This window comes from Bos taurus, chromosome X (assembly GCF_002263795.3).
Source record: "Bos taurus isolate L1 Dominette 01449 registration number 42190680 breed Hereford chromosome X, ARS-UCD2.0, whole genome shotgun sequence".
NCBI lineage: Eukaryota > Metazoa > Chordata > Mammalia > Artiodactyla > Bovidae > Bos > Bos taurus.
Window position 1 is genome coordinate 86,881,614 of NC_037357.1, and position 25,168 is coordinate 86,906,781.

At 46.0% G+C, this 25,168-nt stretch overlaps 2 protein-coding genes across 3 annotated transcripts; both read left to right on the forward strand.

Moving 5' to 3' along the window:
- Window positions 1-1,789: 1,789 nt before the first annotated feature.
- On the forward strand, window positions 1,790-9,030 carry GLOD5 (glyoxalase domain containing 5). Its single transcript, XM_015461678.3, has 4 exons — window positions 1,790-1,837; window positions 4,702-4,839; window positions 7,591-7,746; window positions 8,729-9,030. Exons 1-4 carry the CDS (start codon window positions 1,790-1,792, stop codon window positions 9,011-9,013), a joined length of 627 nt encoding a protein of 208 aa, XP_015317164.1. The 3' UTR covers window positions 9,014-9,030.
- A 9,187-nt stretch (window positions 9,031-18,217) lies between these two features.
- On the forward strand, window positions 18,218-24,871 carry GATA1 (GATA binding protein 1). 2 transcript variants are annotated; one of them, XM_010821902.4, is made up of 6 exons: window positions 18,218-18,273; window positions 21,920-22,158; window positions 22,647-23,024; window positions 23,128-23,273; window positions 23,800-23,925; window positions 24,355-24,865. In XM_010821902.4, the coding sequence occupies exons 2-6, from the start codon at window positions 21,939-21,941 to the stop codon at window positions 24,724-24,726; spliced, it is 1,242 nt and encodes a 413-aa protein (XP_010820204.1). In that variant the 5' UTR covers window positions 18,218-18,273; window positions 21,920-21,938; the 3' UTR covers window positions 24,727-24,865. The 2 variants fall into 2 exon arrangements, with proteins under 2 accessions (XP_010820204.1, NP_001193169.1); NM_001206240.1 differs by lacking the exon at window positions 18,218-18,273 and having other exon boundaries at window positions 21,939-22,158; window positions 24,355-24,871.
- The last annotated feature ends 297 nt before the right edge of the window (window positions 24,872-25,168 follow it).

Here is a 25,168-nt window from a genome sequence, read left to right on the forward strand (position 1 = left end):
TAAAAAGAAACCAGAGGGACTTCCCTGGCAGTCCAGCAGTTAAGACTCTGCACTTCCATTGCGAGGGCTATGGGTTCAGTACCTGGTCAGGGAGCTTTTTAAAAAAGAAGACACCAGAAAGTTTGTTCTTTCTCTCTGCCATGTGAGGACCTGGCAAGAAGGTGGCCATCTGCAAGCCAGGAAGAGAGATGTTATCAGAACCCAACCATACTAGCACTCTGATCTTGGACTTCTGGCCTCCAGAATGGTAAGAAAATAAATTACTGTTTCAGCTACCCTGTCTATAGTACTATATTATGGTGGCCTGAGCTGGCTAAGACATCTTAGGCTTTCACTTTCCAGGCCCTGTGTTTTATGTCAGAGTCCTTGTACTTGCACAGTCTACTTCTGTCAACACCAGCAGTCCCTAGTCAGTGGCCCTCCCATTCCTGCCCCTTGATCTGCAGGCATTGAGCCAGAGGGCTATCTGAAGGCTGGGGGCAAAGACACTTAGCCTACCACACTGTGCCATCTGCACTCCAGGCTGCCAGCCAGGATGTGGAGTTGGACTTTGGAGAAGCAGGTGAACGGGGTGGCCCCCAGGGGTCTTGAGGCACGGGTACTGGCAGCAAGGCTGAGAGTTCCCAGCTGGGCCTGGCAACCTGCTTCCCTTCTATGTGGCCGTCCCGGTGTGCTTTCATCCATTTCCCCACCCTCTTCCTTCTTCTTTCCTCTTTCAAAGACAAGCAGAGGGCAGCAGAGGGACATAGAAAGCCCCTGCTCTAACACACAGCAGACTGTCAGCAGGTCTGCAGGAGTGGGCAGCCGCTCAGCTCCGCTCCCTAGGGGCGGCTCCAGGAGCCGGTTCAGCCAGGGCCATTGGGGTGGGGCGGGACAGGGAGCGGCCAGGAAAGAACGCTGCTCTTGAGGTTTGCTAAAAGAATTCCAAGGGCCACTGGCACCCCGAAGGAGACCTTGCAAAGGACTTTGTAGGAAGATAGAAGCCGTCCCTGTGGAGGAGGCCGGAGGGAGGCTATAGTATTTTGGACATTCTAGTTTATATATATTTACATATATAATACACATATAGACATATATTTGGTTATGAGAAATAAAGTGGATTATGCTTTATGCAGTGCTTAGAACAGAGCTTGACACATAGTAAGCTTAAGTGTCTTGCTTGTAGAAAGGGAATGGTGCCTGCTGTTCCAAGTAAACAATGAATGTTGCCCAGCCTCAAGCCAGCAGCCACTGCAGCTGCTGCCCAACAATGTGCCCTGGGGGCATTTAGGAGTACTACCCTAGGCAGTTAAGCATACTGGCCCTAGGTAGTTAAGATGCATACCTGAGAAAAGATTTCAATGAGCCCAGACTCTCGCATCCTCCCATACATAGAAAAGTGCTAAAATCATTAACTTGAGAAGGCTGCTTTTTGTGATTAGCAGTAGTATTTTGATGTTTGACTACATGGGTTTTTTTTTTTTTTCCAGCAAAAATTCCTGCATATCCAGAGTCCTCCCTTACCTATTTGGAGCAGCTCCTCAGAGCTATCTGAGCAGCTGTCTCCTGGGCTGTTGTCCTCAGTCCTCAGTCAAGTCCTGAAATATAACAACTCAACAACTTTTAGGTTGTACACTTTTCTTCAGTCATCTTTTTTAAAACCAGCCTCCCTAACCTCATCTCAAAACCCTGCATGATCTCGCCTGGGCTTCCCCTCTTTCTGTCTCACTCACTCTCGGATTCCAAGTCACATGGGCCTTCTTCCAGTTCCTCAAGAGAGCCAGCTTTGCTTATTCTTGAATTTGCAAGGATGGAGCTCCATATCTGCAAAGCAGAATTGGGGAGTGAATGTGAGCTAGTAGGGCATTGGATAATGGAAGGAATTAGTTGAATTGATTTCCAAATACTTATCAGGTTTGGGGGATGTGGCTAAAGCAGTTTAAAGCAATGCTCAGGGAATAATCTATAGCTCTAAATGTGTAGAAATGTAAAAACTTGAAAATCAAGTACCTCAGCTTCCATATCAGGAGTCTGGCAAAGGAACAGCAAATTGAACCCTGAGAAAGTGGAAGGAAGGAAATTATAAAGACAGCAGAAACTGGGGAAACAGGAAACATACAACAGAGAAAATTAATGTCAAAAATTGGTTCTTTGAACAGATTAAGAAACTATTAGTAAATTCTGTTTTCTCAATAAGAGAAAAAACATAAAATACAAATATCAGGACTGAAAGGGGAGTGCTATTATCAACCCTACAGACATTAAAAGGTTAATAAGATTTTTAATACATAGAACATTAGTTTCAATGAAGCTCAAATGGTCAATCATTTCCCCAGTTCTATGGCTTCTGTGTTCATATGGATACTCTGTATCCATGAGGACAGCAGAACTCAAGAACTTTTCTAATGCCTCCTTCACTCATGAAAATAGAAAAGCACAGTATTTTTTTTTAAGCTGGGGCTCAAGTGAAAGCAATTGTTTAAAATGTAATGTTTTTTTTTTTAAAAAAAATGTAATGGTTTCAAATGGAATTGAACACAGCAGAATAGAACAGAGTGGAATAGAACAGAGGCCAGCCTTTGTGCCAGGCACGGGGTCTAATTATTGTAGTGAAGTGAAGTGAAGTTCCTCAGTTGTGTCTGACTCTGTGACCCCATGGACTGTAGCCTACCAGGTTCCTCTGTCCATGGGATTTTCCAGGCAATAGTACTGGAGTGGATTGCCATTTCCTTCTCCAGAGGATCTTCCCGACCCAGGGATCAAACCTGGGTCTCCCGCATTGTAGACAGACACTTTACCATCTGAGCCACCAGGGAAGTCCAATTACTGTAGTAGATATTCATTAATTGAACAAATATTATAGAACATCTGCTAGCTGTTTGGGACACAGTGGGGAACAAAACAGAAATTTCTACACTTATGAAGCTTATATTCTAATCAGGGAGACAGATACCAGCATGTGCAAAAGGCCCCGAGGTATAAGGTTCAAGGATGGCCCTTATGAGGAACAGGCAAAAGGACAATGTGGCTTGGAATCCAAGAGCAATGAATGAGGGGACTTCCCTGATGGCCCAGTGCTTGAGGATCTGCCTTGCAATGCGGGGACACAGGTTCAGTTCTTGATGGGGGAACTAAGATCCCACATGCCAGCAAGGCAACTATGCCCAGGTGCCTCAACTATAGAGCCCATGTACTCTGGAGCCCATGAGCCACAACTAAGAACTGATGCAGTGAAAATAAATAAATAAATAGGTTGCAAAGATTGAGGGTCACAGTACAGAGAGTCTGGATTTTAACAAGATGAGCACAACATCATCGTCATCAACTCTTATAGCACTTGCTGTCAGGCATTGTTGTAAGATTTTTTTTTTTTTGGCCACACTGCCCAGCTTGTGGGATATTAGTTCCCCAACCAGGAACCAAACCCGGGCCCCTGGGAGTAAGAGCACCAAGTCCTAACCACTGGACCACCAGGGAACTCCTCCCAACTTTTTTTTTAAGCTGTTCACAACAGTTCTATAAAACACATAAAAAAGTCATACCCATTTTCCAGAAATGGAAACCAAACTCTCTCAGCCCAGAGAGCAAGTAAATATCAGTCTGGCTCCACAATATTTTTTTTAACCACTATACTCTGCAATTTATGGTGCATAGGCATCTTATAATCCTGTAGCAGATGTAATGTAAATATACAAATTACTAAGGAACTCGAATCAAGAGAAAGATCTGGTGGGAGGTGTGCTGAAGGCAGGAAATGAGTGGTGGGGTGGTGTGCCCTCCCCCTAGGTGTCAGTGCTGATCTGTAGGCACACATGCCCAGAAACATCACTGCATCTGAGTTGCTCCCTTCTTGTCCTGTCCTCTGTGATTAACTGTGGAGTAATAAAGGAAGGGACTGAGTTTTAAACTGGCCAATAAAGGGCTTGTACTCATGGAAGTGGGCTTCCTCTGTTCTTATTATTTCTTATAAGAGATGAATTCCAGCTCTGGGAAAACAAGGGAGAGTTTGGTTTTTGGTCTCAACTCTCCTGTCTTCCAAAAACCAAACTCTACCTTGTTCTATAAAGCAGCTTGCTTTGAAGAGCGGCCTGGGGGGCGGGGGGTGGCAAGCTGAATTCCATCATTAGCCCACTAGTAACATTATGTGGAATTGTCTTAAAAAAAAAAACCAACAAATGAGTCCATTTTTAAACACCTGCCTCCTTTAAAAAAATAAATTACAGGGCATTGTAGTATGGTAGTTCAGAGAAAGAACTGTGGTGATCAGCATCAACAAAATGCCATCGGTAAACTCCTAAGGGATATAAACCTGACTTAAGCTGATCACCTTTGGAGAAGGAAATGGCAACCCACTCCAGTATTCTTGCCTGGAGAATCCCATAGACAGAGGAACCTTGCAGGCTACAGTCCAATGGGTCGCAAGAGTTGGACACAACTGAGTGACTTTCACTTCACTCCTATCTTCACCTCTATCCCCCTGGAAGGAGGAAAATAATAAGAAAACAGTGAAGGGTGGTCACGGCAGACACATGGACTCTTGTGAACCCACACATGAGCAATAAGTACTGAAGATTCCTCCCAGGACTTTCCCCTTGGAATGGTGGTAGAAGGAAGTATAGTCACTGGGGAGGTGAGGGGAAGTGGGGAGAAGGAAACACAGGAAACATGGGTGTGACCAGTGGCAGTGTGGTCTCTTTTGACTCTTTTTTTTTCTTTTTTTAGTCATGGAGGGACAACAGTCGGACCCCTTCCCTGTGTCTTATCCATAGACTTGACCACATTGTGATGACAGTAAAGAGACTAAAAGACACCACTATGTTTTATTCCAAGATCCTGGGCATGGAGGTCATGACTTCTGAGGTAACAACTTCCCCAAATGCCAAACTGCAGCTGGGGTAAAATGTGATTATACTATTTTAAAAAGTAGCCTAGTACTCCAAAACACACACACACACAATTTAAAAATGACCAGTGGAGGAGATTCCAAACTCTGAATAGTGGGACTTCACTATTCAGTGAATAAAGGGAGGGAAGAAAGGGAGGAAATAACCACAGAATAATGTGAGAGAACTTTCCAGTCCTTATATGGAGAGTTAACTGAGTATCCAGCATGTTTACACCTAGATATGTTCCTAAGAAATTATAGAACATCAAAATAAATACAAAGCTCCTAGAAGTTTTCAGAGAGGTTAAAAAGTAGTTCAACTACAAAGGAAAAGGCAATATAGACTTCAGATTTCCCAAGAGTCAGAGACCAGAAGACAACAGAAGAACAACTTCAAGATTCTGAAGGAAAACATTTCAACCTAGAATTCTATGACCAGACAAATTATTAATCAAGGTGGGTGTAGAATAAAACATTCTTAGACATATTAATAAAAAGACTCAGAAACTTGGCCTACTTGCTTTCAAAATTACTTGAGAATATCTTATCAAAATGAGTGATTAATCCAGGAATAAGACATCAAAGTCAGGAAACAGTGGATCCTAAGAGGAAGATCCAGAAAGATACCTAGAACACAATCAGTCCAGTTTGGGTCAGGAAAACAAACGTCCCCAAGAAAAACGGATTCAAGGTAAAAAGGTTTCCAGAGATTGAATACAATCCTTGAGAATTTGGAACAACTCCCAAGTGGGAGATGCAAAAACACTGATTGCCTTCAATGGAAAGAGCCCACGAATGGCAAACAGAGTTAAAAAAAAAATGTAAAATTAACATGGAATGTGTGCTCTGTGCTGTGTGCTCGGTCTCTCAGTTGTGTCCAACTCTACAACCCTATGGACTGTAGCCTGCCAGGCCCCTCTGCCCATAGAATTCTCCAGGCAAGAATATTGGAGTAGGGTGCCATTTCCTACTCCAGGAGATCTTCCCAACTCAGGGATTGGACCCGAGTCTCTTGGATCTCCTGAATTTCCAGATGGATTCTTTACTAATAGCACCACCTGGGAAGCTCCAACATCAAATGTCATTCATAAAAATAGAATTATGCAGTATCAGACTGGATGTATACACAGCAAGGGTCTTAAAAAGATCATGCTGAACGAAAAACGGTGAAGTCAAATTATGTCCATAGCACAGTACCACTTATAACATACCACATAAAACAATAATACACCTTTTACAATAACTTATGAAAACCAAAGAATGAACATCAAACACATTATAACCATTGCCTATGTTGGGGACAGGAATGAAGACTGGAGATAAAGAGATTAAGTATACAAATAAAACTAGAGAAGGGCCTTGCATGCATCAACAATAATAGGCATATGAAGCCTCAGCCCTTGGTATCTGGACACAATGGAGTGAAATTCAGTACATCTAGGACCAAGAAAAGTCTTAAAAGCTGCAAGAGTGGAGGGTGGATGCATCATATAGAAAAGAAATGAAAAACAGATTAACATCAGACGTCTTATCAGCAATACCAGATTCAGGAAGACAATGAAGCCACATATAAAAGGCTATGGGAAAATAACCTACAACTTCAAGTTCTATACTCAGCTGAACTATCATTCAAGTGAAATAAAGTCATTTTCTGATAGAATGAATGTAGTATCTGCCATGGTGATATAAAGGGACTATAAAAGTGATTTTTTTTTAACGGCAGAAGTCTCATCCTCCTGCTCAACCAGAACATGTGCATACAGATTCTTTTCTGTGTGGTGTCTATGGAGTGGGGGAAATAGCTTTATGAAAAATTAAAATATTTTGCCATTAAATACATAAATAAATAAAAATGGCAGAAGTTGACAGGCACAGGAGAAAGAGGCAAGATGAAGAGGATAGTTGGGTCAATGAGATACTATGTTCATCCATCAAAACATTAAGGTGCAAGTGGGTTATTTTTAAATTGTAAAGGAATCAAAAGAGGAGCTAAAACTGATGACATAATTCTATTGGGAGGGGTAGTATTGTGGATGAGCTAAATTCTCATTTATCATAGCAGGAAAAAGATAGAAAATGTCTGAAGTTGCCAAATCAAGAAATAGTGGCACGTCAGTTAGGGACTGTGTTTGGAGGCACGTGGGAGAAAACTTAACTGGGTTAAGCTAAGTGGGCTACATAAAATAGAGTTTTCTCTTGCTCTCATTCAACAATCAGTCTAGAGGTAGGCAGGCAGGGTGTGGGCAGTGGCTGAAAGGAGGAAATGAGTAGGCAAAAAGCGTCAGCTCAGTGGGGTGGGAAGGTTTTCAGAAGCATGGTTCACAGCCTCTGCTAACATTTCACTGTCCAGCCTTCCATGGCTGCCCAGCAAGGAATGCTGGGAAATGCAGGTTTTTAAAGCTGGGTGCACAATAGATCCCACTGAAACTTGGGCTGTCTTTAAAAGAAAAAGGGGAGAAACGTATATTAAGCAGGCAGATTATAGTCTCTGCCATGGATAGTATCAACATATTATTTGGAGGTATGGAAATAATTTCCAGAAGAAACACATACACAAATTGAAAGCATTTGCCTCTAGGGAACAAGATAAGAGTGGGGCACCAAGTGGCTATTTTTCATCAAAGCCTTGTTCTATTTCTTTTTTAACCTTGTTGGTGTCAATAGGGGGCTGTGCCTCACACTCACCTTGGAGGTTTAGTTCCAGGTTGTTTTCTCCCCCCAAATAGGGAGACCAGAAAGCACTGTGTTTTGGAGACCAGAAATTTAACCTCCACGAGATGGGAAAGGAATATGAACCCAAAGCCACTCACCTGGTCCCCGGCTCCCTGGATATATGCCTGATCACAAAGATGCATTGGGAGGAAATGGTCCAGTGCCTCAAGGTGAGTCCAACTTCCATCTTCTTTTGAGAAAGCTGCTACAGATGCAATGAAAACAGAAGTATGACTCAAACTTCAGACATAACAGATTTCATCACCTCCAGATAAGGTTTGCACACCATTGTTTACTCATTATCATGGACATATTTTCCCCATAAACAAATGTATTTTAAAAGAAAACTTTACATCACCCTTGTGGAAAACAGTATACCTAAACTCTATTTATATAAATACATTTGTGTAAAAAGAAAATGTTCAACCAAGTAAGTGGAAATTCATCATATCTTGGCATAAAGAGGAGACAATTATAAAAACAAACAGCTGTAAAAGCATCACAGTCATTAGATTCTAGCCACTTCTGCTTCCCCCAATCTCTGGGCTTGACAAAGTTAGGTTGGTTAGAGAGGTATCAAGGACTTCGCATCCACCAGACACTTTCTTCTTGGTATAATCAGAAGGATTGAAAGAGGACTGAACAGGGAATAATTTGACTCACTAATTTTTTTTTTACTCACTGTAATTTAATTTAGTATCCTTGTAATACTTAAGATGATTTCATGTGAAGGGGACATTGGTTCTCCTTTTGGGGAACACAGATTGAGGTATTAAATCTATTTTGTGCAAATTGACCTGGATTCTTTTGGAAAATATCAGTGAAAAAGTCTGGCTTGGAAGTAAAGTGGGTAAAGCATAGGGGTTAAGGGTATGGATTTTGGCTTGCCTGGGTTTGAATTCTGACTCTGCCACGTACTAGGCACATTATCATCCCCATTTGATGGATGAGGAAACTGAGGTGCTGAGCAGTTAGGTACTCTGCTTGAGGTCATACAGCTCTTAAATAGCTGGAACAGAGTGAGGGAGAGGAGAATGGTAGGAGATGAAGTGTGAAAGATACAGGGGTCTTCTAGGCCACCGTAAAGAATGAAATTTTGGTCTCAAACATGGTCTGTGAATGAATGATTTTTGTTCTCTCCTCCCACTTCAGGCTTGTGATATCATTGAGGAGGGTCCAGTCCCCAGAACAGGGGCAAAAGAGCCCATTATGTCCATCTACCTCCGAGACCCTGACGGAAACCTGATTGAGGGGTCCCAACTATATCTCCTCATGATGGATGTTAGTTCTCTGCCATTCTATCCCCTGCCACGTCACCCCCTCTCTTCCTTCCTGCAAACCCTTATCCAGGCCCAGAAACTTCTAAAGACTGAGGACTCGGGCACTTTATGCATCTTGCTGGGCGATCTGAGGTGGGTTTGGGACCAACATGTCTGAGAGTCCCCTATCCAAGCTGCCCCAATAAATCACTTTCAATTAACATGAGCTCTTTACTATTACTGTCTCAGCATTATACATGGCTGTTTTTCTAGAACATAAGGTCTCTGAGCTATTTGGGGGTCAGTGACCAGGGGGTAGGACATCTCTGAGGACAAAATTCAGGGTCATCACCTTGGGATTCAAGGCCCCTGATAGATTTCTCCTTGTCAGCGAGCTTATCCTTTTCATCCTTTTTGATTCAGCTCACTCCTGCCAAGTGCTGCCTGATATTTATTCCACCCAACTGGTTTGACTGAACTCCAAGATCTCTGCGATTCCCATGGGGCCTTCAAGGGCCAGCCCAGATAACACTACCTCCTCCTAGAGCACCTTAGCTGGTTTCAGCCCTGCAGAATGTGGCACTTTCTACATTTGGATCTGGTAGGTTCAGACTCATCTCAACTGAGGCTCTGCTCCTGAAAAGAGGAGACAGATGGGACAAGAACAAATTCTCTCTGTTTCTGTCCTCTTCCCCCACCATTTACTGATTCAGTCAATCAATAAACATACATTGAGCACCTATTGTGTGCTTGGGCCTGTTCCAGGCATTGGAAAGACAGGGTTGAACAGAAGAGATAAGCTTATCTATGTTTGTGGAGCTGCCATTCTGGTGGGAGAGACAGAAAAGAAATAAAATTAAGTAAGAAAAATATCAAGTGTGATAGAGGATGATAGGTGCTTTGGGAAAGTGGCAACAGATTAAAAAAAAACTGAAGCATTTTCCAATATGTAATAGGATGGTCAGGGAAACCTCACTGAGAAAGAGACATTTTAGCCCAGGCAAGAAAAGATGAGGGAGGGAGCTGTGCCAATAGCTACAGGAAGACCATAGCAGGCAGAGAGGATAGCCAGTGCAAAGGCCCTGATACATGCAGGGGCCTGGTGTCTGTGAGGAGCAGCGAGGAGGCTAGTACAGAGGAGCAGAGTGAGTGGGGGGAGCAGCAGGAGGTGAGGTGGGGGAGGTTGGGGGGACAGATGGTGTGGGGCCTCATGGGCCATGGAGAGGACTCTGGCTTTTACTCTGAGTGACAGGGGAGCCACAGGAGGGTCATGAGCAGAGGAGAACTGTGATCTGACTTAGGATTTAACAAGCTCCCTTTGGATGCTTTGAGGAAAATAGACTACAAGGTTGAGGGTGGAAGCCGGGGGACCCTGAGGAGGAGGTTACTGCAGTGGTTCAGATGAGTAACACTGGTGCTGGTGGGAGAAGTGGTAAAAAGTGGTTAGATTCTGGAGATACTCTGAAGACAGAGACTGCGTGAGTTCACCAAGAGAGAAAATGTCAACTAGAGAAGAGGCCCAAGGACATTTAGAGTTCTGAAACAAGAGGAGGAACCAGTGAATGATGCAGGCAAAGAGGAAAGGAGAGAGCACAGATCCCTAGGCAAATAAGAGATGGATGAAGGAGTACATATGAGACTCTCTTTAAGGTGAGGGAGCCCCTAGTCTTGTGGACTCTGGTCTCTTAAACAGTCTCCAGGTGGTAGTTTAGCCATGCCCTATGAGTAAATTCCCAGGGAGCCCCCAAAATGCTGGGGATACAGGATGGTTAAGGATGTGAGTTTTAAGCACATAAAAGGCTTTGCCAAAAGCTGTAGCAGGTTTCCTGCCTATTTTTTAAAAAAATAACTTGCCTTGGACCCAGATGCTATGTGCCAAGAGATAGATGATTTATGGAAGGAAGGACAGAACAAAGGAAGGATGGAAGGAAAGGAATATGGAAGGGAAGAAAGAAAGAAGGAAGGGCATGGATAGATGAATAAAGGGGTAGGTGGACAGGTGGATGGATAGATGGGTGGGGAGGTGGAAGGATGGATAGACTGATATCCCCTGCCCCAGGAAAAAACTCTTTCACATGTGTGTGCACAGAGACATATGAGCTTGTAAGTTGCAGGTTTGCTGTAATAAAGAAAAGACTGTAAACAACCCAGATGTCCATCAGCAGATGAATGGTTAACCAAAATATGGTATATCCATTCCATGGAATACTACTTGGCAATAAAAGGGAATGAACTTATGAGGTCATCATTACTTGATACCAAAACCAGACAAAGACGTAGTAAGAAAAAACAACTATAGACCAATATCACTTATGAATATAGATGCAAAAATCTTCAACAAAATACTAGTAAATAGAATGCAGTAACATATAAAAGGATTATACACCACAACCAAGTAGGATTTATCCCTGGAATGTAAGATTAGTTCAACATGTGAAAATCAATTAATGTAATATACCATATTAATAGAATAAAAGACAAAATCCACAGGATCTTAAAAGACACAGAAAAAAGCATTTGACAAAATTCAACACCCTTTCATGATAAAACACTCAACAATGGCTGATTCACAATGATGTACAGCAGAAACCAACACAACATTTAAAGCGATTATCCTCCAATTACAAATAAATTAAAACAAAAACACAAAACACTCAAAAAACTAGGAATAGAAGAGAACTTCCTCAACCTGATAAAGGGCATCTACAAAAAATCTACAGCTAACATCATATTTAATGGTAAAAGACTGAATACTTTTACCTGAAGATGAAGAACAAAACAAGGATATCCCCTCTCAGCACTTCAATATTGTACTGAAGGTTCTAGTCGGGGTAATTAGGCAAGAAAAAGAAATAAAAGACATCCATATTGGAAAGAAAGAATTATACAATCTCTATTTGCAGATAACATAATCTTGTACACAGAAAATCTTAAGCAATCCACAACAAAGCCACTACAACAAAGCTCTGCAAGGTTGTAAGACACAAGATCATAGAAAACTTGATTGTATTTCTACACACTAGCAAGGAAAAACCCACAAGTGAAATTAAGAAAACAATTTCATTTACAGCAGCATCAGAAAAATAAAATACTTAGTAATAAACTTAACAAAAGATGGGCAAGATTTATACATTGAAAACTATAAAACATTGTTGAAAGATATTAAGAATACCTAAATAAAAATACATCACATGTTTATGAATTATCAACTTCATAGCATTAAGATAGCAATACTCCCCAAATTGATCTACAAATTTAGTGCAATTACTATCAGACTCCCAGCTTACTTCTTTGCAGAAATTGACAGGCTGACCCTAAAATTCAAGTGGAAATGTTGGGGATCCAGAATAGCTACGAAACTATTGAAAAAGAAACACAGAGTTGGAATACTTGCACGTCCCAATTTAAAAACTTACTACATAATATGGCAATCAAGACTGTGTGGTATTGCCATAAAGATAAATATACAGATCAATGGAATAGAATTGAGAGTCCAGAAATAAATTTATGCACCATGGGCAATTGATTTTATCAAGTGTGCCAAGACATTTCAATGGGGGAAGGAATAGTCTTTTCAACAAATGGTGCTGGGACAGCTGGATATACACATGGCAAGAATTAAACTGGACCCCTACTTTGCATTAAAGTAATTCAAAATGGATCAAAGACTTAAATATTAAGCACTAAAACTATAAAACTTTTAGAAGAAAACCTAGGCATAAATCTTCACAACCTTGGATTAGGCAACGATTTCCTAGATATGATACCTAAAGCATAGCAACCAAAGAAAAAAATAAATAAACTGGACTTGCTCAAAGCTAAAAACTTTTGGGAATTCCCTGGTTACCCAGTGGTTAGGACTCCGTGTGCTCACTGCCAAGGTCCTGGGTTCAACCTCTGGTCAGAGAACTAAGATTCCACAAGCTGCATGATGCATCCAAGAAAAAAAAGGCTAAAAGCTTTTGTGCTTCAAAGGACACTCTCAAGAAAGTGAAAAGATAACTGACAAATAAGAGAAAAATATGTGCAATCACATATCTGATAAGGGTCTAGCATACAGAACAAAGAATTCTTAATACTCAAAAATAAAAAGACAACCCAATTAAAATGGGCAAAGGATTTGAACAGACATTTCTATAAAGAATATATACAAATGGCCAACCGGAAATTCCCTGGTGGTCCAGTGGTTAGAATTCAGTGCTTTCACTGCTGAGGCCTGGGTTCAATCCCTGGTCAGTGAACTAAGATACTGCAGGCTTCATGGTATGGTTAAAAAAAAAAAAGGCCAACAAATACATGAAAAGATGCTCAATATCATTAGCCATCAGGGAAATACAAGTCAAAAGCACAATGAGATAACATATCTCATTTACTAGGATCAGAAATGAGCACAGTAACTGGAGAGGATGTATAACCTTCATATAGTTACTCTGTAGAATACCTTTGAGGTTCCTCAAAAAGCTGAAAAAAGAATTACCACAGGACCTTGCAATTCCATTCCTAGATATACACCCAAGAGAACTGAAAATATATATACACATAAAAATTTTCACATGAATGTTCATAGTAGCATTATTCATGACAGCCAAAACTGTTTACTGATTGGATGAATGGATAGCAGAATGAAGTTTTCATGTGATAGAAAATTATTCAGCCTTAAAAAGGAATGAAGTACCGATCCATGCTACAACATGTTGCTGCTGCCGCTAAGTCACTTCAGTCGTGTCTGACTCTGTACGACCCCATAGATGGCAGCCCACCAGGCTCCTCTGCCCACGGGATTCTCCAAGCAAGAGTACTGGAGTGGGTTGCCATTGCTTTCTCCGCTACCTTGAAAACTTTATGTGAAGTAAAAGAAGCCAGTCACAAAAGCTCATATGTTGTATGATTCCACTTATATGAAATGCCCATAACAGGCAAATCCATAGAGATATAAAGTAGATTAGTGGTTGCCAGGGGCTGTGGGGAGGGGTAAATGGAAAGGGAAATGGCTACTAATGGGCACAGGGTTTCTTTATGGAATGATGAAAATGTTCTGGAATCAGAAGGTGGTAACAGTTGTACAACCTTGTGAATTAACTTACCACTGAAATGTATACTTTAAAGGGTTAATTTTGTGGTATGCAAATTACATCTCAATAAAAAAAAGAATGAGCTACACAATAACTTGGATGAATCTCACAGATATTATGCTGAGCAAAATAAGTACATACTATACGATTTCATTTATATGAAGGTCAAAAACAGGCCAAAACCCCCAAGTATCATTTGTTGTTTATGGATACATACATATGCAGTAATGTAATGTAAAACATCAAAACATTCATGAAAAAGATAAACACCAAATTCAAGGTAGTGGAAGGAGAGGGGGAGATGAAATTAAATTGGTGCAAGGGTGTCAACTGTATCTGTAATATATTTCTTTTAAAAAGGATCTGAAGTAAATAGGACAAAATATTAACATTTGACAAATGTGAGTGCTTATTATAGTATCTTTTATACTTTTCTCTTAAAAAACAAAATAGTGTGGTTTTAAGGCAAACATCTGATTCCTTAGTTGACTTTGGTTGATGCTTCTCCAGGTGCTACTGACACGGAGGGGAGCCAAGCTCGTCCCAGCCCTAGTAGACTCCACAGTCTGGAAGAGACAAGAATAGTCCAAATGCCATGGGCTTGGACCAAGCTCTGGAGCCCCAGAAGATGCCAGGAGGGAGGGAACCAGTCAGGGAAGGCTTCTGGGAAGAGAGAAGAAGAGAGGCCGTTGGGGCTGAGTCTCAAATGGAGGCCCGAGGGAAAGGATGCTTGGCCCAGACACCCACCCCTGCCCCCACCCCCGCCCTCATTGGGCTCCCCCAAAGCCTGGCCTGGCCCTGGCGATTCCCTTATCTGCCCACTCCCAGCTGCCTCCCTGCTGGCTGAACTGTCACCACAGACTTCTGGGCCTGTGCCCCCTCCACAGGGATGGGGGAGGGAATGGGGTGAGGCCTGGCCTCAGAGCCTCAGGGTTTTGGTTCTTGATGGAGGCAGAGCCCTGAGGCCCCCACTCCCCATGCTTTACTTCCGTTCTCAACCCTTTCTCCACTCCAGTTATGAAGAAATGGGCTGTGAGTCCAGCAGCCAAACCCTTGTCTGAGACATGCCTCTGAAGAGGGCAGACTTCCTCACCTTACCCCAACACTGCACCTGCTATTTCTAGTAACAGTGAGGAGAGTTACTACCACAGAGCTTACCATTTATAATGTGCAGGCAGGCCCTGTGTTGAGTGGACTCTCAACAACATTTGAGGTGGTTTCTATGATTACACCCATTTTCCAAGCAAAGAAACTGAGGCTCAGAGGTTGGCCTGTCCAGGAATCGGCAGCAAATTAGTCAGAGCTGAGACAAGAAAGAACCCAAAGCCTTGGATGAACATTTTCATTTCTCTGCACCTATTCCCAGTCCAGAAGATGGGGGCAATTATATGCACTTACACCACAAGGATTGGTGAGAGCAGGATAAATATGATGCATGGAGAGCATTGAGCACAGTGCCTGGGGTGGCTTGGCAAATAATGCTACTGTGGTTATTATATTAGTGCTAGGAAAAATATTAGTATCAGAATTAGTATTATTATTAGCCACCGGAGTCACTGATAGAATTAAAATAAATAATAATTATTAGTTCTAGAATTCATATGAATATTAATAAAGTACTCATATAGATTAGAATTAACATTATTATTTATGTTATGTTATGTTAGTCACTCAGTCGTGTCCAATTCTTTGCGACCCCATGGACTGTAGCCTAGTAGGCTCCCCTGTCCATGGACTTCTTCAGGCAAGAATACTGAAGTGGGTTGCCACTTCCTTGTCCAGGGGATCTGCCCAACCCAGGGATCGAACTTGGGTCTCCTGCATTGCAGGCAGATTCTTTACCATTTGAGCCACCAGGAAGCCCATTACTATTAATGCTTACTGCTAATAATAAGCATTATTAGTATTACTGTTAAAATTAGCATTAGTGCTAGTATCAATATTAGAATGTTAGTAATTAGAATTAGTACTGGTATTGATATCAGCATATTACTAGCATTAGTACTAGAATTAGAAGTAGTGCTGATAAAATAGGGCCAAATACCATCCTTCACACACAGTAGGCACTCAATGAATAAATAAGAATCTTCCCTGGTGGCTCAGATGGTAAAGCGTCTGCCTGCAATGCAGGAGATGCAGGTTCGATTCCTGGGTCGGGAAGATACCCTGGAGAAGGAAATGGCAATCCACTCCAGCACTCTTGCCTGGAAAATCCCATGGACTGAGGAGCCTGATAGGCTATAGTCCATGGGGTTGCAAAGAGTCGGACACGACTGAGCGACTTCACTTTAACATTTATTGAGATTTCAGAATCAAATGAGTTGAAATCACTTAATGGATAAAGTCTCATTGAGTCACTCTAATCACCCTGTGGAGTGGCCGCTAGTACCCCATCTTTTCAGATGAGGAACTGAAGTCTAGAGGCGACAGTAACTGCCCAAGGCCACACACCAGTCAGTGGCCCATAAATAAGGGTGGGCCAGCTCCAGAGTGGATGTCCTGAAATCATCACTTGAGTGATAGTAGTCTTTGTCCTCTCTGATACTGACAAGGGCTTGGCACAGACGGGCACAGAGCAGGAGCTCAATAAATAGCCTCCTTTCCTCCTCAAATCTTCCATTTTGCATATGAGGACAGTGAGGCCCAGACAGGTAAGATGAGGATGATAAAATCCCTCTGGGGTAGGCCAGTGACTGAGCAGAGGCTACTCATCCTTGCCCTCTGCCCTTGGTGTGTCTCGGTTACCTCATCCATAGAATGGGTGGACCAGGGAACTCCCTGGCCCGTGGAGTCCCAGGGCCATGGCTGGTTAGTCTTAACCCCTCCCCTATAGGGACCCAAGTTGGACAACTTTGTTTACAAGTTTATTCAGTGATTTTACATGGGGCACTCAGAATAGGACACTGGTCTGTGTCAGCAACAAGACAGTAGTTGTTGTCACCGTTGTTACTATCTGGGGAAAGGAGAACAGGACAAGAAGGTGGCACAGGGGCCCAGTGGCTCTCTGGAGGTCCCTCTCAGGCCACAGGCCACATGGGTTCACATCAGTCCACACCCCCTCCCCTCCCACCCACCCTGGCACCACCTATCCAGGGCATATGCCAGGCTGCTACCTGGGGTCTCATGACTTCCTCTCAAACTCTCTGTCGCTGAATCTGTGTCTCTGCCCTCCCCTTCTCTGTATCATCTTTGTCTCCCTTCTCAGCTTCTCCACCTGTGTCCTCGGCCTCTGTCGCTTTCAGGTTTTATCTTGCACCTTCTGTCCGTCTCTGCCTGTCTCCCTTTCTCTTAGCCTCTGTCTGCCCTTCACTGTCTCTGGCCCTCTCTGTGCATCCCTCACCCTCTGTCTCTCCTTCCTTTCTGTGCCCTCCCTGTCTCCTTCCAGCTCTACGTCTCTTTCTGTCTCTTTCTCTATTTATCTGCATCTCGTCATTCCCATCTCTCTACCTCTCTCCCTTCTCTATCCCTCCCTCCTTCCTTTCCCCCACCTTATCCTACTCAAGGACCTGCAGAGGAACCAACCCCTAGTCCCACCTGTTTCCCGCCTCCAAAGCCGCATGGCGGGCAAGAAGTTGAGGCCACCGTCCCTGGGTGCCCCCCCCAGCTCCGCGCCCCCCCAGCCCAAGACAGCCTGTTACCACCGCGGAGCCAACAGCCACGCTGGCCTCCATCTGATAAGACTTATCTGCTGCCCCAGGGCAGGCCAGAGCTGGCGTAAGCCCCAGCGGGGCGCTGAGTGAATGTGCCTCTGCTTCCCGCCAGTCTTGGCCTGGTCCCCGGGGTGGGCCTGGGTCCTGAAGATGTCCCACCAACATCTTGATTCAAATTCCCACCAAACCTCTTTGAGCCTCATTCTTGTCACCTGCAAAATGGGTACAGTCACAGCCCTTCTCTCCCTTTGGCCAGGAAGACACATACATAAGGGGCCAGCCCTCACCTGGCTAAGCACACAGTAGGGGCTTTATGTTTGTAAAACTCACTGAAAAGCCCAGCTGGGTCATAACACCATATCTGCTATTTTCATTTTATATTGCTTTCAGCCCATTTTTGTTTGACTGGACACTGAAGCCCACAGAAGCCCAAGTCAAACAGGGTCCAAGAATCTACAGGGTGGGCAGGTGGGGTGGAAGAAGGCCCCACTGCCCAAGAGGTGCCCCACCAGTAGGGGGCCGGCCCCCTCCCCTGGCCTGCCCCACCCACTGGGGCATCAGCCACTCCCTGGAGAGGAGGGAGGAGGGAGAGGGGAGGGAGGGAGGGAAGGAGGAAGGGAGCCTCAAAGGCCAAGGCCAGCCAGGACACCCCCCGGGATCACATTGAGCTCGTCACATCCCCAAAGCAGCTGAACCCTCCGCACCAACCAGCCCAGGTCAGTCTCAGCCCCCTAAGAGCCCCCCAGCAAGGCAGACCCTGGGCCTGCTGCCCCTTACTTCAAGGCTACTCCCCAAGCCTGCTCTAGGCTCCCCAACCCACCACTGGTCCCCAAAGTGTCTACCAGCCCTGAATCCCCTGACAGCTCTTCCAGACCACCTCTATCTTTCTAACCCCCACCTGTACCCCAAATCTGCCCCCTAAACCCAATTCTCTCTGCCCTGACTCCCATCCACTGCTTCCAAGATATTTATGCTCTCCTGCTCCCTTAACTCTGCCCACCATACTCCATCTCTGACCCGAAATATGCTTTCATCCCACCAAATCCTAACCTCTGCCCCAAATATGACTTTCACTAACCCAAACTTGTCCCTGAATTCACCACAAAGGCTCACTTTTGTGCCCCCCACCACACACACCTATTTCTGCTCTGAAGCCCCTGCCTACTCCACAACACCCCTGTCTCTGCCCCCAATTCTCTCTCTAACCTCCCAAACCTGTCTCTGGATTGCCAAACCCTAGCTCCATGCTCTTGACCCATTGCTGCCTCTCAAATCCCATACTTGTTCCCTGTGACTTCTCTCTGATGCCCTAAAACCATTTCTCTCAACTCCTTGCCTATGCTCAAAAATGTCTTCATCATTCCAAACACCAAGTCCACCCCTTCAATCTGTTCTGTCACATGAATCCTCCTGTCTGCCTTCTCTAAACCCCATCTTAGCTTCCCAATATTTCTCTGTCCCCCTAGGTGCCCTCTCTGGCCCCCAATCTTTATTCACTCCAATTGTATCTCTATTCTCAAACTCTTCCTGTGCTCCCATAAGCCATCTCTAGTCATCAGACACACCTCTGCCTGCCTATCATAACTCCATCTCTGCTCCAGCAAAACCATTGGACCCTCACACTTTTCCATGACTCTCAGAATCCACCCCGAGCCCTAAACTATAGCTCCAACTTCTCAACTTTCTCTCTCTCTCTCTAACTTTGCCTCTGATCCCCAACCCTGTTTCTGCCTTCCCAACTTATTTCTGATCCCAAAATGTGACTTTTCAAGCAAACCTTTCACTGCTTCTTAAACTCGCATTTGTTTACCCCAAACTCCATAGTTGTTCCCCAAACCCCTGACTCCTTAACCCCATATCTAATCCTCAAACTCCATCTCAGACTCTCCCAAGATTCATCTGCCCCCAGATCCCATCTGTACTCCCTTCAGTCCCAAGGGACCCTCCCTTGAGGGCTGGGGTGGGGATGTTACCTGGGGTGAGGGGCTGGACTGAGGGAAAGCTGAGGGCCAGCCAGCTGCCTGCCACCCGTTGGGGCAGCACTTACTCTAGTGGGGCAGCTGATAAGCAGTTTTCATATCCCCCAGCCTCGAGATAAACTTTATCTCTGTCCAGAGAGTGATAACTGGGGGAGGGGGGGGGAGTTGGGCCCCTGCCACAGAGGGGTGGACAGTCTTGGACCTGCCAAGGTACAAGGTGTAGGGACGGGGCAGTGGGGTTGGAAGGAGACTGGGGGGGTGCTTGTGAGGACAGAATGAGGGGATAAAAGAACAGTGGTTAACAGAGACAAAAAGAGTAAGAAACAAATCGAGACAGAGAAAAAGGAGGAAAAAAAAAACAAAGAGAGATGGAGAGGGAGAAAAGGAGCAAAATACAGAGACATGAAGAGAAAGAAGAAAAAGAGAGACTCAAAGGAAGAGTAAGAGAGATGGAGAGACAGGAAAGAGGGAGAGACTCAGGAGCAGAAAAGGAGAGTGAGACAGAAATGCAGAGAGAGACTCACAGATAGAATCATGGCGAGACAGACAGGAAAGAGATGGAGTTGGAGATGAGGAGGCAAGACACTGTCCCCAGAGAAGACAGAATGTGCCCCAGGGCCTAGAGAAGGTTGATGGTGGGTACACTGACAGGCCCATCTCTTTCCCAGCACAACCCCAACCCAGGGCCTAGCTGTGAGCCTGTCTACGTAGGCAATACAATGGGTCGCTTAGGCAGGGGAAGGTGGTCTTCTTTATCTCTGTCACTTCACCCTACAGACAGGGAGACCAAGGCCTTCAGATTCACAGGGCAAGTCAAGTAAGGGGGTAGGTTTCCTGACTCCTCAACTGGGGTTGTGTGCAGAAGGGTATGATCAGGGGTGTGGGAACATTGAGAAAGACATTAAAATAAGGCCAGAGGACCCAGAGAGAAACACGAAGGAAGAGACAAACAAGCAGAAAGTGACAGAGCGGGAGAGATATACAGACATTCAAAGAGATGAGTGGAGAGGGAAAAAGAGAAACAGAAAAATATAGAGAGAGCAAAGAAAGAGATAAAAGAGAGATAAAGATGGAAAGAGAATCAGAGACATGGGAAGACAGACAAGGGAAGGAGGAAAAACAGACATTTATAAAAGCACAGAGAGAGCATAGAAAATGGGAGGGAAATACAGAGAGCCAGACTTGACAAGAAGCAGGGTAGGGGAAAAGAGACACAAGAAGACAAGAGATACGCACAGAGAAGAATAGAAGCAAAGGGGCAAGGACCCCTGTCACCACCTTCTATCCAGCAGACGGGGAAACTAAGGCCTGGGGATGGTGGGGACTGAAGGAGCTGGAAAGCAGAACTATGGCAGACCTCTCCAGAGGGCACGGTACAGGCTGAGGGAACACCTCCCACCTGTCCCCCTCCTCAGAGGAAGCCACAGGCCTTGGGGTGATTTCAAAAGTTGGGCGGGGATGGCAGAGATAAGCAGTAGGGGTACTGACCCCCCCATGAAACAGGGAGGAACTGAGGGGGCCCTCTGTCTGCACACCCAACGGAGGTGGAGGAGGGGAGAGTCAAGCCGGAAACCATGGGGTTTCTGAGAAAGTCAGAAGGCAAGATGCAACAGATAGGGATGAAGTTGGGGAGACAGGAGGCTGAACCCCAAGGTCTGGGGAATGACCAAGGAGTTCAAGGGACTCTGGTTCTGCAGCTCAGCCCACCCCACCTACAAACTCCTAGGAGGGTGAGGGGGTGGAGGTAGAGGGAGAAGAGAAAGTGGAGGAGGAGGAGAGGAGAAAATGAGAAGGAGAAAGAGATGAGCAGAAAGGGAGGCAAAGGAGAATGATGAAGACAAAAGAAGGGAGGGGAGGACAAAGGAGAAGGAAAGAGGAGTGAAGCAGTTGTTGAATGGGGAAGGGGGGAAAGCTAAGAAAAGGGGAGGGAGAGGAGGAAGAGACAGAAGGAGAGAAGAGATAGGGGACCAGGGAGAAAAGACGGACAGGGAGAGGAAGAGGAAGAAGGGAAAAAGAGAGCAGGGAGGAAGGAAGGCGGAGGAAGAGTAGAAAGTGAAGGAAGAGGGGGAGAGGAGGAGAAAGAAGAGATGGGGAGAGAAAATGAAGAGGAGACAAAACAGAAGAGGAGTAAAAGGGGGGTGTGGAGGAGAGAAAAGGAGGAGAGGAAAGATAAGAGGAAGAAGGGGAAAGGGGCAGGATAGGGAGTAAGAGAACTGAATGGAAGATAAGGGAAGATGAGGGTGGACAGAGGAGGCAAGAGGAGGGTACTAGGGAGGTGGAAAAGCGGGGTAAGAGGATTGAGGGAATGGAGTGGGAGGAGGGAGAAGGGAGGAAGAGAGGGGAGGGGGGGTTCTGTGTCTGAGGACCCCTCCTGTCCTCACAGGTCAAACCCCAGAGGCCCCATGGAGTTCCCTGGCCTCGGGGCCTTGGGGACCTCCGAGCCCCTACCCCAGTTTATGGACCCTGCCTTGGTATCTTCACCACCAGAATCGGGGGTCTTCTTTCCCCCCGGGTCTGAGGGCTTGGATACAGCAGCCTCCTCCACTGCAGCCAGCACCGCCACGGCTGCAGCTGCCGCACTGGCCTACTACAGGGATGCGGAGGCCTACAGACACTCCCCAGGTAACTTCTTTGGGTGGCTATCTTGGCACTGGCTCTGTGCTGTCAAGGTTGCCATGGAGACCCAGAATCCTTCAAAGAGTCAATTCTGGAAAATGGGATAAGGCTTCACATCTCTGTGCTGACTCCTAGTCAAGTCCAGAACTGGGAATGCCATTGCTCCCCAACCTGTCCTCTTGGGGTAGCCATACTGGGAAGCAATGATGGAAGTAGACAGTGGCTGGAGTTGCCAGGTAATATATGGGGCTCCAAATCCCAACAAGTCATCCTCAAAGCTCATTTGGAAATGTTGGAGGTCAGGGGACAGAGCAACCACTAGGGCTCAGAACACTGGAGTCACTCAAATGCCAGCAGTTCTTCTGGTCACCAGTTCAAAGCACGGAAACTTGGTCACCATACTGGGGCTCTTGGGCATCATTAGACCCTGAAAGTAAGACGAATTTAGACTGATTGTTTCTCTTCTTTCCTCTTTCTTTACCATACCCCCATAGTCTTTCAGGTGTACCCACTGATCAACTGTATGGAGGGGATCCCCGGGGGCTCACCATATGCTAGCTGGGCCTATGGCAAGACCGGGCTCTACCCTGCCTCAACTGTGTGCCCCACCCGTGAGGACTCCTCTCCCCAGGCCTCAGAAGATCTGGATGGGAAAGGGGGAAGCAGCTTCCTGGAGACCTTAAAGACGGAGCGGATGAGTCCAGACCTCTTGACACTGGGGACTGCACCACCTTCATCAATTCCAGTCCCTAGCAGTGCCTACGGGGGTCCTGACTTTTCTAGTACCTACTTTTCTCCCACTGGGAGCCCCCTCAATCCAGCACCTTATTCCTCCCCGAAGCTTCGTGGAACTCTGCCCCTAACCCCCTGCGGTGAGGTTCTCAAAAAGGGACTGGGAGGTTGAGGTTGGTGGGGGTGACCAAGGGAGAGCTGGTCTGAGACTAACTCCTTCTTCCCCTCTGTCTACTCCACCAGAGGCCAGAGAATGCGTGAACTGTGGAGCAACGGCGACACCATTGTGGCGGCGGGACAGGACAGGCCACTACCTGTGCAATGCCTGTGGCCTCTATCACAAGATGAATGGGCAGAACAGGCCCCTCATCCGGCCCAAGAAGCGCCTGGTAACACCAAGCCCTGCCATCCCTGCTGTTCTCAACCTTCACAGAAATCCCAGTCCTGATGATCTATAAGAACCCACACGTTCTGCTCCTTCCCCATCCACCCAGGAAACCAGCTGTGTACAGTATCTCTTATCCTTGACCAAACAACATAGGTGCCAGCAGGAATTCTATTCTCTCCCTGCACTTTTCTTCCTTTGTGTCACACTGGGATCACCTTGGGGCACTTTGAACCACTAGGGATTGATTGAGACCCTCCTCAGATGTGTTGGTTGAACTGGCTGGAATGTGGGGGAATCATGATTACTTCTAATTCCCATAATGATTTCAGTGGATGGCCAAAGTTACATGCAAATTGTGTAGTGCCCTATAAAACACCCCAAATGCCTATCCTGGCAGGGAGGCCCTGTCCTCACCCACACAGAAACCCTAGCCCTCGTCCTGAAGCAAACCCTGCCCTCAACCTGACCCTCACCTCTTTGGTCCTCCACCCAGCAGCGTGTCCATACTTACTTGCTCTCCCCCCTAGATTGTCAGCAAAAGGGCAGGGACCCAGTGTACCAACTGCCAGACAACCACCACGACACTGTGGCGGAGAAACGCCAGCGGGGACCCTGTGTGCAACGCCTGCGGCCTCTACTACAAACTACACCAGGTGACCCGGGGCTCGTGGAGCCTCCCTCCTCTCCTTCCTCCCATTTCCCTTCCTTCCCCTCCACCCTTCCCCCTTCCTTTATCCACTAGCTATTTTCTTCCTTCCTTCTCCTTCACCCTTCCTCCACCCCCCCATTCCCTCTCACCCCTCCACCCTCTCTCCTGATTCCCACCTGTCACCTCCTCCCTAGGCCATCAGCTAATTTCCACTCCCCTGCCCTGCCCTAGACCAGGGGCAGCTCCCATCAACCTGAGAGGCTTTCCCAAACGCACAGCCTGAAAACTTCAGGATTCTTGTCATATCAGGGGCACATTCCCTAATCCTTGAATAAGTTCTCTATTCTTAAAAGTGGGGTGAATTGGTCATCCCTGGAGGAGTCATAGAGCAAGATGTGGAGCTGGGAAACAGCCATGGCCTCCCTCTTGGCAGGTGAACCGACCACTGACCATGAGGAAGGATGGTATCCAGACTCGAAACCGCAAGGCATCTGGGAAAGGGAAAAAGAAACGGGGATCCAGCCTAGGAGCTACAGGAGCAGCAGAAGGACCATCTGGCGGCTTCATGGTGGTGGCTGGGGGCAGCAGTAGCGGGAATTGCGGGGAGGTGACCTCAGGCTTGACATTGGGCCCACCTGGTACTGCCCATGTCTACCAAGGCCTGGGGCCCGTAGTGCTGTCAGGGCCTGTTAGCCATATCATGCCATTTCCAGGACCCCTGTTGGGCTCACCCACAGGCTCCTTCCCCACAGGCCCTGTGCCTCCCACCACCACCACCACTGTGGTGGCCCCACTCAGCTCATGAGGGTACCGAGCACGGCCTCAGGGCGGGGTCTGGTGTTCCCTCCCCATTTCTAGCCAGCAGTGTGTCCCACCCAACCTCCTGGGACCCAGAAAAACCTTGGGCTGGACCTTCAAAGCTTCCGTAAAATAAAACCACCAGAGTCCTGAAAATGGAGGTGTGAGTCTATGTGGGACTGGGGTGTGTGTATGTATCTGTGTCCATGATTATTTCATGACACTGTGAGCTGCCATGTGTGACCATGGGAGATAGCACATGGGGTTTCACAATTGTAATGGTACATGTGAAACCAAGTGTGACAGCGTCCAGGTGGAATGAGATAGCATGTGCACCGACACATCATGGTGGGAGCCAGTGTGCAACGGGCAATAGGGATGAGGCTGTGTGACATGACGTGCGTGACTCCAGGTTCCCCTGAAAGGCTGGGCAGGGGTGAATGTGTGAA

Excerpts from the sequence above, each read along its gene's own strand:
- GLOD5 (XM_015461678.3), top strand. The coding sequence starts at position 1,790 with ATGGAGCTCCATATCTGCAAAGCAGAATTGGGGAGTGAATGTGAGCTA. Across the intron at positions 4,840-7,590 it reads TGGAGGTCATGACTTCTGAG|GGAGACCAGAAAGCACTGTG; the intron begins GTAACAACTTCC and ends CCCCCCAAATAG. Across the intron at positions 7,747-8,728 it reads AAATGGTCCAGTGCCTCAAG|GCTTGTGATATCATTGAGGA; the intron begins GTGAGTCCAACT and ends CTCCCACTTCAG.
- GATA1 (XM_010821902.4), top strand. The coding sequence starts at position 21,939 with ATGGAGTTCCCTGGCCTCGGGGCCTTGGGGACCTCCGAGCCCCTACCC. Across the intron at positions 23,274-23,799 it reads TCCGGCCCAAGAAGCGCCTG|ATTGTCAGCAAAAGGGCAGG; the intron begins GTAACACCAAGC and ends TCTCCCCCCTAG. Across the intron at positions 23,926-24,354 it reads TCTACTACAAACTACACCAG|GTGAACCGACCACTGACCAT; the intron begins GTGACCCGGGGC and ends CCCTCTTGGCAG.